Below are 11,948 nucleotides of genomic sequence, written 5' to 3'. Positions count from 1 at the left end.
AGTCAACTTAAAACGCTAAAAATTGTAGCTTTTGACTTTTCAAAAGCAAGTTTGGTGCTAAACTATAAATTTACCTTTCATTTATGTTAACTATAAAAAATAAATATGATTTATTTATTTAAATTAAATTTTACAAATAATTTATATTAGTTTTAAAATTTAAAATTTATATTTTATATACTAAAATATTAATAGTGAGTTACCATAAATTATTTTATTATATTTGTACTAAATTTTAAGTTGAATATTTGTTAATACAAAAATAATAATAATTTAACATCGTACTAATAATAACACGTGAAAATGATAATACTTTATATTTGGATTAATTATAATTTTTATTGTAATTAATTATAACTTAAAATTATATATTTAATATATTATAGTATTAACGATTTTAAGTTTATATATTACATGTATTACCTATATCATAATATTAATTACTTAATAATTTATTTTTAATAATTTAAGTTTATGCATTCCATATTATTATAATATTAACAAATTTAAATGTCTTTTAAATATATTTTTTCTACCCTATAACATCATATCTAAAATAAATATTTTATTTTCTAAAAAGCATACATCAAACTTTTTAAAAGGAATTTCTAAAAACATGAATGGTAAACTATCCCTAATTCTAACATCAAAATACAAAGAAATTAAGGTATAATCTTCATATCTCTCAATCTGTCAACCCGCATTGGAATACTTTTAAGGGTATCTGCATACCCAAGGAACCCATTTTCTCTACTCTTGTTCATACTACAAACATGTTGAAACCCAAAATGTAACACATTTCTAAGAGCTGCTGCACATGTAATTTCTTCCAATTTCGTCTTATATAATCCATGTTTTTCCACTATTTCATCCCAAACTTTGCTTTTATCCGCCATAAACTCAACAATATCGATCTTCTCCGACTCCACAAATGGGATAAATTTGAGATCGAATATGTCACACAACTTTATCCATAATTTTTTCCAAGTGAACATATCGCCATTAGTGCAATTAAAGGCTTGGTTCTTGGCACTGGGAGTCACTGCGGCCCATATATGCTGCTCGGCGAGCACACGTGCATCGGACATGTCACAAAAATGCTCCCATGTGTACTGAGTACCCGGATACCGAAATAGTAAGCCCTCGTGTTGACATATCAATGCGTACGCCGCTAATGTAAGTAGCGCGTTGTACACGCTTCTCGACGACACGCCTATTATGATCGACGAACGGTGCACGGAGTAGGTCAACTGTGGTGCGTATGATTCAATAAGGTCTTCTAGGGCGTAGTAGAAGTTGGGGTAAGGCAACCGGGGCAAATCCTCCACAAACGGTGGTTCATGAGGTAAGTAACCATGTCCTGACTCCGATGGATTATGTATCGGACCCATGTAATGTTGGGTACCTGTTTGAACCGTGACGTGGCTAAGCCTTGTACCACCGCCACCGTTGGGGCCGCCTTTCAGCACGTTGAGAACATTGGATAACATAGTTGCATTAACCGTAACGTTTACTTCTTCACTTTCACGAACTTGGATTGCCACCCAAAAAACATGGGTGACTTCACCGGAGACCGTAACAAGCTTACCAGCGGTGTCGCCGGCGTCGGTGGCGTCAAAAGCGATGTATTTATCGAGGACGGAAGAGGGGAACCAGGTTGGCATAGGACGTAAAGCTGAGCCGTAAACTTTCCAGGGACCGCCAAGGGCATTGGGGCTCTTCAAGGCTTCCGCTAAGCTCAGCCCCGCCATGCCACTGACGCCGACGATGAGTGCAACAAAGGGTTCCTGGGAATTAGCAACTGTTTTCTCCATGTTGGAAGCTTTAAGGGACAGCTTGGGAACAGTTCTGGATGTTGGAGTAAACAACTTAATTATGGATGAAGAGAGAACAGGGATATCAATAGGGGCGAGAACAAATTTTTGTTATATTCTATATTTTTATAATTTTAAAAAAAATTAAATATAATTTTACTTTTATTAATTTAAATTTTTTAAAAAAATTAAAAATCTAAATAATAATTTTACATTTTAGAGCCGCGTTTAGATATTAATAGGATTATTGGATTAATAATGGGACAAAATATTGTAAACAAAGTTGGCAGGAAGTTGGAGAAAAGTAGACGTTTTTTTTCTTCCGTGCAGAAATGTCTAATTTAATATAACGACAATTTACTTATTTTTAAATTTTTTAAAAATTAATTTATTGTTAACTTGAGTTATTACATGGATATCATATCACTAAAATAAATAAATATGAATTTTTTTATTTAATTATTTTATATATAATTTTAAAATTTATTTGGTGATATGATAATTTTCTTTCAAGACGGAACTTGATTGTGATTTATGGGCTTGAAAATGATTTTCAGGCACTTAAAGCAAATGCATCACTTATGACATATATACACGGTAGATTATAAATATGGATGAAATTTTTTTTATGTAATAAATATATTTATTAAAAATATATGTATGAAGTAATTGAAGTTTTGGTTAAAATGATAAAATTAAAAGTTTAAAATTATTAGTGTTTTATGTTTAAATCCAACTATACAACTTTTTATTGATTTATAAAAATATAAAAAATAAAACGTACACATAATAATATAAATGGGTAAATACAAAATTAAATAAAGAAATATATCAAATTAAATATATTAAATGCACTCCAACTGTTTATCATGATATTATTAAAATTCGTATATCTAGATTATGGCATATTCATAATACGAGTAAAATTTATAAAAAAAATTAATATAAATAATAAACAAAATTTTGGTTGAATGATAAGGTACAAATGTGATAAATTGAAGAGATGTGGATTCAAATGCTATTAAGTACATTTATCTTTATAAATAAAAAATATAAAATGACAAAGCACCTTCAAAATAATACAATTTACTTTATAAAATGAAGATATTTTCGTTTTTTTTTTCAACTGAGTTAATATCTAATTAAACTATAACACCAACTCAATTAAAATTATAAAGTATAGATAATAAAAAAAGTATATAAATATAATACAATATGAAGAAAAATAGTATAAATATACAAATGTATCAAAACTTATTTAATGTAAAATATTAATATATTAACATTTATATAAATATAAAATACCTTGAAATGATTTCATTATGAGAGAGAAAAAAAAATTAATGATTTAGGGCTAATTTGGTAATACTTTTGAAAAGTGCTTTTGAAAAGTTTGGTTTAAAATTTGAGTGTTTAGTATTCCAGTCAAAAAATATTTTTGAAAAATAAAATGTCTATTTTAGACATGTAAAACCGAATAATCATCACATGTTTATCACCATACTTGCACATGTAATATTATTAACCTTCATTTGGGCCGATCAATATCAATATTAAGTTACATGCACAAAAAATTTTATTTTTTAAAACAAAATAATTTGCACAAAAAAATCACTTTGGTGACTTATTGCTTTAATTAAGTTATTTTAAAATATATATAAACATACTAATATTCAAATTCCCCAATAGTCAAATGTCAATACTATTTTTTTTATTGCTTTATAGACTCTGAAATAACTCAAAATAAGATTGTCTTAATAATGCAATAAAAAAAACTAAAAACCTTAATTTTTGACTATTTCTTTTTTCTTTTTTGTTTCAAAACCATATATATCAAAACCAAACAAAAATGATGTAGTGGTTCAAAGTCAAACAATTAACAAGCACATGTATACATAATTTTGGTATGGATAAAAACACCAAAGCAATTCACGCATATGCATGTATTCATAATCAAATTGAAAAACTTACTCTGAATTTACCATATAAATCCAAAGTTGTATTTATGATTAAGCAGATATTTACATGAATACTTGAGAAATATTTTCAAGCCAATAAATCTCAAAAAAATAAAATCATAATAGTTAGCATATCCCACAATTCATACAATAAACCATATCATCATAATTTAACTAAATATTTGGAACCATAAGATGCCAAAACCTAAAATTATAGAACCAAACTTAAAACCAAAATATTTAAATATGTATATAGTTGACATGAATTTGTACCGAAACACCCATAAAATGGAATATATAACCATAACAAAAAAAAAAACAACTTCAACGATATCCATCAAAACTTAATTTCACCAATTAAACCATAAAAGATATCTTATTAAATAATGATTATAAACACCTATTCAAACAAACTATAATCATTCATTAATCCTCAAAATCATTGATATGCATATAATATATATACACACATAATATATACACAATTATAATAATATAAAATTACTACTGGCTTGCCTTACATATTTCATGTAAACTCAAATTTATATTCATGACTAAATACATTATCACAAAACTTTTTTTTATACGCACATTCTTAAAAAAAATTCATAACCACTAATTATAAAAAGAATCACAAATTATATAAAAGCCTTTATATGAGCAACTACTTATGAAAATTCATAGCCACCATATTTAAAAAAAATCTTAAATATTTTAATTTTATTCGGGTTCCATAAGGACTAAAACTTATATAAAATAATTATAACAGAAACCAAAAATAATCATTCGTATATATGAATTCAATTCAATGGTGATTATAATTCATCATGAATAAAGACAAAAGATGATTATTCCATAAATATTTAACCACAAACAGAAAATTTAACCATAAATATTCCATTAATTTTTATCAATTGATTATAAATAAATAAACAAACCTTCATCTTTTGAATAGCATATGCAAATATTAAATTAGATTATATTTATAAAACCTTAAAACTTTATTTAAAGAATCAAAACTCAAAAAATTATCAGGAATCTCAAAGATTCAGCGTAATATATAATTAAATTATCAAATCCATAAAATTAAAAAAGAAAAACGAATCAATCCAAAAATAATAAAGAAATAATTTATTCTCAATGATTCAACATGACAAAGCTCTGATACCACTTGCTAGATTTGTAAAATAAATCTAAAATAAAACTTAATAAACTAAGATCTATCATGTCAAATCATTAAGAATAAATCAAGAACAAAACTAGATGCGAAAGTGTACCTGAATCCATGAATTCCTTAAAGTTTTACCTGATCTTGAGGATTTGATCTTCCAAATTAGCACACAAGAAATTCAGAGAATACTTGCTCTCTCTTTCCTAATAATGGGATGCTAGAAAAGATATATTGTGTATAATTTAGGGACCACAACCCTAATAATTATAACATTGGCATATTAGTTCTAATCAAATTCTAATTAGCCCATCATTAATCAGAATTTGATTAGAATTAAATTACTAGAGCATCTACACATATTTGACCCATACTTTATTTAATAATTAAAGCCTAATAAAATTTTAATCAAATTAGATCACTTTTAATTTGAGCTATCCTATCATGATAATAATAATAACATGTAATTACCCTTATTATATATGTGATGTCCATATTTTCTAACACGAGACTCATTAAGTATGGAAGTGATGTCCATATCTTGCGCTAAATTAGGCGAGATATGTGAATAAGAGGAAGACCTTGCACCAACAATAGAAGGATTAGCTTGTTTTGGAGAATAGATAGAAGCTGTAACAGGATTAGTAATAAGATTCCAATTTCATGGAGAAAGAGCACAAATGCTATAAAAATAGAAAAGTGGTTCTCTTTTGTGCCTTAAAAAAATGTGTGCTAAGTCACCATCTGAATTGAATGGCCAAACTTCAAAAGCAGATGGCACCGTGAAACCATCCATCCATTTAATGGAATCATTTGATCAATAGCAATTTAAACTTGAATGTCTAAAATGTAAATTTACTAATAGTTTAGTCACTATTGGTGTAGGTTACTCATAAAAAAAACAAGTCTTAAGAAATTAATAACAATCTACCCTTTTTATAACAATCACTTGTTATAAACAGTCAAGTTCCTAGTAGAACTGATAACTTATGTTTTATTTTAACAACCTATAAAAATTTTTCACTTATAAAAACAACAACCAGAGTTATGAAGTATATTTTTTATTAAATTAGTTCTCTATAACAACATATTGTGTAAAATTTTAAGTAAAATTATAGCTATATCATTTAATGAACAATCTCATTTTAGATTCTGATCATATCTACTCTTTTTAGACAATGCCTAGAACTACCCATAGCCCCTCTCCAATCCATAAATAGGAGGATAATACGTTTTAGCGCACTCAAACTCACATCCCCTTGCATTGATAATAATGCCCATGCCAGTCGAGCTAAGACTCAATCGGCATAATTTTCTAATTAAATATTCTATTATGAATTTAGAATATTATAAACTTATAAATTGATTACTTGAATTTAATAACTCATGATTAATTAATTAATTTAATTTGATATATCAAATTGATTAATTGAACATGTTAGATTTATGAACTTTATAATTTATCATGTGAAAGAATGTAAAATAAAATATCTATAAAAGCAATAATGCATACAACTGCTATATATCTTTTAAATTTTTTTATTTAATACCTATTTTTTTAACCATAATTATTATATTTTTTTATTTTATAAAATATTCGCGATAGGAAATTTATGGTAAATAGAATTGACTGTATTGGAAATTTAAATACTAATTCAAGCCCATCTCGGATTGGGTAGCCCACCCGGTCCAATTCTTTAACCACCCCTGTTTTATTGTGTATTACCAAAACGGCTTCGTTTGGTAAACCTTTTTCCTTCCGTAACAAAAACCAAAAACCTGGGCTTCATTTGGTCGCTAGCCAGTTTATTGCAGAGGGGACACATGAGAAGGCTTTCCTCTTTAGCTTCGAGGTCAAAACCTTCACTCCAAAACCTCACAAAACCCCCCCAAAACACTCCAACTTCGCCTCAAATCCCACTCAAATTCACCAATCCTGCTTCTCCCTCACCTTCAAAAGGTAACTCTCCGATTAATTATCATTGCATTTCCCAGTTTCTTTCTAGAAACGATTGGTTTTTGTTGCTTAACCACGAGTTAAAAGCCAAGAGACTCATTTTGAATCCTCAGTTCGTGATCAGTTTTTTTCAAAATCAAGAAAACCCATTGTTCCCTTTGAGATTTTATATCTGGGTTTCCAATATCGACCCTCTATTTGCAAAGAATCCATCGGTTAAGACTGCTTTAGCTAATGCCCTTTATAAAAAAGGTCCGGTTTTGTTATCTGTTGAACTGGTTAATCATATTAGGAATTCAGGCCTTAGTTTCACTGAAGATTTGATTTGTGTTTTGATTGGTAGTTGGGGAAGATTAGGATTAGCTAAGTATTGTGCTGAGATATTTGGGCAGATTTCATTTTTGGGTGTTAATCCTAGCACTAGATTGTATAATGCCGTGATTGATGCGTTAATAAAATCCAATTCACTTGATTTAGCTTATTTGAAGTTCCAACAAATGTCAGCTGATAACTGTAAACCAGATAGGTTTACATACAATATTCTCATTCATGGTGTTTGTAAAGCCGGTGTCATCGATGAGGCAGTTCGGTTAGTTAAGCAGATGGAAGGTTTCGGATACTCACCGAATGTGTATACTTATACCATCTTAATTGATGGGTACTGTAATGCAAGGAAGGTCAATGATGCGTTTAGACTCATTGAGACGATGAAGAAAAGGAATGTGTTTCCTAATGAAGCCACCGTGAGATCGTTGATTCATGGGGTTTTCCGTTGTGTGGCTCCACGAAAGGCATTCGAGTTGTTGATAATGTTCTTGGAGAAGGAGCCTATGATGCAGAGATTGGCTTGTGATACTCTACTGTTTTGTCTTTCGAATCACCATATGGCTACGGAAGCAGCATTGTTTATGAATAAACTTTCGGGGAGAGGCTACATGCCTGATAATTCAACATTTAACCTTACAATGACATGTTTGATAAAGGGATTCAATCTCAATGAAACATGTCAAATTTTGGATAGCTATATAGAGCGAGGTTTGAAACCAGGGTTTAATACATATCTTGCACTTATGCAAGCCTTGTATAGTGTAGGGAAATGTGTTGAGGGTGATCGATATTTTGACCAGATGACTAAGGGTGGGTTGTTATCCACTGTTATTTCGTATAACATGGTGATCGATTGCTTTTGCAAAGCTAGTATGATGGACAAGGCAAGGGAGACTTTTAACGAGATGTGCTTTCGAGGTATAGCTCCGACTCTTGTTACTTTCAATACCCTTATTGGTGGGCATTGTAAGATTGGACAAGTACATGATGCTAGGAAATTTCTGGTATTGCTTCTAGAATTTGGTTTTGATCCTGATATTTTCACATTTAGTTCACTAATTGATGGACTTTGTCGAGCACAAATGATTGATGATGCTTTTGACTGTTTTACGGAAATGTATTGGTGGAATGTCACCCCTAACGATGTTACATACAATATATTGATTCGTTCTTTATGCGTAATCGGGGATGTTGCTAGAGCAATGAAACTTGTAAGAAAAATGCAGGCAGCTGGAATAAGTGCTGATGTTTTCTCTTTCAATGCTCTCATTCAAAGTTTTTGTAGAATGAAGAAGATCGAGAAAGCAAAAAAGCTTTTAGTCACCATGTTGACGTTGGGGTTGGATCCCGACAAATATACCTATGGCACTTTTATTAAGGCGTTTTGTGAATCTGAAAGATTTGATGAAGCCATTGGGATGTTTCACTTGATGGAAGCTAAAGGTTGTTTCCCCGATCCCTACACATGCAATTTAGTTTTGGAGTCTTTAGTCTGGAAGGGTCGCTTGGAAGATGCTCGGAATATTGTAAAACGATGCAACCAAAGGGGTACTAAGTTAAACTTGATTCCCGGGCTTTAGGATTTGGTTATTTAAATGAAATCGTTGGGGTTTAGGCTGAGAAGTGCAGACAGATTAACCTGTGGTTCTCAAGCTACCTCAATACCGTTGTCGAGATTTTTAACTTTGCAATGCAACGGAACATCAGGTGGTCTACCTGTTCATTTATGCCATACTATCTGCTCAAGATGTTGCACTTATTATCTGGCTGGATGCGCCAGTTCAGTTGCTAGAAAAATCAAGCAATGAACTTCACTTGGCACCCTCTGCTCCCAGATTATTTTCAAAGATTGAAATTTTGCCACATATTAGCTGAAATTCCGGACCAGAATAAGGGGGGCTTTGGGTTTGAAGGTAGTTGCATGCAGCAGCTGTAATCTTCCCCTGAGAATTTACATGGTTTATGCTTTTACAAGTGCTTACAGAAATGAATTGTTCTGCATTTTAAGCTTTCTTATAATTAAAGCCTATTATTGTACTACGAGTAGTGTAATAAAAGGTCATCCCAAGAAGCTATTCAGAAGAAATATGATTTATTTGAAGAGGATTCACTGTGTTTATCAAGTTTGTTAATAATAAAACTCAGATTGACTATCGGTCGTTGGGGGGATTAAATTTCAGAAATTGCCTGTTGGTGATGTGTATCAAAAGTTGAATTCTATAATTTCCTTCACAAATGTGGATTTTATTGACAATTGTCATGGTATTACTAATTTAGTCAGTTTCAGTGGTGCATTAGCAACGATTATTTCTCTTTTTCCTCCTCCTATAAATTTATTTTAATCCTCTCTTCCTTCTAACCAGGAACGTTGTGCACCAATAATATTAAAAAATAGATGAAATTATTGTTTTTATCTACTTTAAATTTTTTATTAACCAATTTTAAAAAGGAAAAACTTTAAATTAATAAATAATTTATATAACAAACAAATTAAAGAAAAATAAAACACAATTTCTAAAAGCTTCACCAACACAACTTTTTTCATTTTATATATTAGTACGGGATGATTTTATTATAGATTTTTTAAAATAATTTTGTGGTTTAATGTGTGGGATTTTTTTTCTTGTTTATTTTAATTTTTGTTAAATGATAAAATTTTATTCATAAAGTTTCTTGATGACTATTTTATATAATCAATTAATATTTTTATATTTAAAATTATTTAAATCTAATTCATTTAATATATTAAATATTTTCAAAAACATTGGTAAATCTAAAACAGTACACCGAAACAAACTGATACCAATATGTATCAATTCTAACGGAAAAACGATGCACCCACCTGTGCAGTACTGACTACCTTAAGTATTACTCATTAATAATATTATAAAATTATTTTATACTAATATTTTTATATTTTATAATTTAAGTTGAATAAAAATATTTAATTTTTTTTATCAAATATAAATTCTAATAGACTTGATTTATATGAGTTGAATTTGATTCTTGAATATATTTAAAATCCAATGGAGAAAGACAGGATCGTTGTTTGCTCACTCTAACTCTAAATTTATTTATATGTATTTGAACTCATTTTATTTCGAAATTTATTTAAACTTTAGCTTTTCACTCTATTTTTAAATTCGAAGGGAGTTCCTTAATCTCATCTGAACTCGTCTTACTTAAATGTAACTCCTACTATCAGTTATTTTACAATTTATGTCATGGGTTCAAGTTGTAGTGCAGGGTTGACTGTTTGTGGTATGTGGGTGTATTCACAGTGATTTGCTCCTACTATCAGTTAAGGGGGAACATTTTTCAGTTTTAACTCCAAATTTTGACCCATTCGGTTTTTCAAATTTTGTTTTAGTCGAGTGAGCCGGATTGGTTGTTTTTTACTTTAATTTAATCGGTTAATTTGGTCAGTTATTGATTTTCGAATCTTGAATTTGAATTGGCCGAAAAAATAGACTTTTTTTTGTATTAATTTTAAATTATTTAAAATATATTTATATTTTATAATATATAACAAATATATATATCTATATAAACTCAACCAAATAACCTAAACCCAACACAATGGCTAAGGCTAATTAATCGAAAAATTGACTGATTAAACCAATTGCTCTCCTAATTATACGTGAGTTGTACAAAAAAAGTATTTTATTAGTCCCTAAACTTTTATAAAATTTAAGAAATAATTCATGTACTTTAAAGTTAAAAATTCAGTTCTCTACTTTTTCAACTTTACAAACATTAGTTAAGCCATTATCTTTGTTGATAGTTTCCGTCTAAATTTGTCAACCTAACATGTTTATTTTTTGTCAATTATATGTCACATTATATAATGCAACTTAATCAAACATGCCAAATTGATAGATTTTAACAAGATTTCTTTTTGATACAATATTGAGGTGGGGATGGTCACACAGTTTGAATCAAGGTAGTCAGTACCACACTAGTGGGTGCATCATTTTTCTATTGAAATTGATACATACTGGTATAATTTTATTTCAATATACCATTTTGGATTTATCGATATTTTTAAAAAATATTTAATATATAAAATAATTGAATATATCAAATGAATTAGATTAAATAATTTTAAATATAAAAAATATTAATTGATTATATAAAATACTCATTATTTTAAAATTTAAAGTAACAAGGAAAAAAAAATTACATATATGAACCAACAAAATTATCCACAACAAAATTATCCATTTTTTAACATTATTCATACACCGGCGGATGCACAATGTTTCAACCGGTGCAACCGAAATTGGTCGGAACGAATCGATATGGATTGGAATTTATACTGTACGGAAAAAAAAGTAATTGTTTCAGTTTATTACTAGAACAATGCGCACCAGCTGATGCAATCAAAACTGATGACGAATTGACTATATTAGTTTGAACCCGTGTCAGATGGATGCCTGATAAGAGCTTTAACCATCGCCCCATACAAGTTAAGATTTGATGAGATGTTAATGATTGAACTAAAAATTTTAAATTAGAAAAGTAGGAGTTAATTTTTAACTTTTTAAGTATAATGATAAAATCTTAAATTTTATCAAAGTACAAGGACTGATAGCAAATTTTAACCTCTTTTTAATATTTAACTTAAATTTTATATAAAAATTGTTCGGCTTTTTTTTTATTAAAAAAACTAACCCAAATAAGTTGATTATTTATGAAAATGACCTAGGTGCAAAATCTCGTAT

The 11,948-nt window shown here is 29.1% G+C and overlaps 2 protein-coding genes across 2 annotated transcripts; one reads left to right on the top strand and one right to left on the bottom strand.

Annotated features, from left to right (window-relative positions):
• Positions 1-550: 550 nt before the first annotated feature.
• On the bottom strand, positions 551-1,901 carry LOC107890248 ((S)-8-oxocitronellyl enol synthase). Its single transcript, XM_016814725.2, has one exon. The coding sequence runs from the start codon at positions 1,812-1,814 to the stop codon at positions 663-665; it is 1,152 nt and encodes a 383-aa protein (XP_016670214.2). The 5' UTR covers positions 1,815-1,901; the 3' UTR covers positions 551-662.
• Positions 1,902-6,741: 4,840 nt separating this feature from the next.
• LOC107888944 (putative pentatricopeptide repeat-containing protein At3g16890, mitochondrial) lies at positions 6,742-9,398 on the top strand. Its single transcript, XM_041077731.1, has one exon. It carries the CDS (start codon positions 6,765-6,767, stop codon positions 8,802-8,804), a length of 2,040 nt encoding a protein of 679 aa, XP_040933665.1. The 5' UTR covers positions 6,742-6,764; the 3' UTR covers positions 8,805-9,398.
• The last annotated feature ends 2,550 nt before the right edge of the window (positions 9,399-11,948 follow it).

This window comes from Gossypium hirsutum, chromosome A09 (genome assembly GCF_007990345.1).
Source record: "Gossypium hirsutum isolate 1008001.06 chromosome A09, Gossypium_hirsutum_v2.1, whole genome shotgun sequence".
NCBI lineage: Eukaryota > Viridiplantae > Streptophyta > Magnoliopsida > Malvales > Malvaceae > Gossypium > Gossypium hirsutum.
Note: the sequence above shows the minus strand (reverse complement) of the source record. Positions and strands in the feature narration are given on the sequence as shown.

Coding starts and splice junctions, on each gene's coding strand:
- LOC107890248 (XM_016814725.2), bottom strand. CDS start 1,814: ATGGAGAAAACAGTTGCTAATTCCCAGGAACCCTTTGTTGCACTCATC.
- LOC107888944 (XM_041077731.1), top strand. CDS start 6,765: ATGAGAAGGCTTTCCTCTTTAGCTTCGAGGTCAAAACCTTCACTCCAA.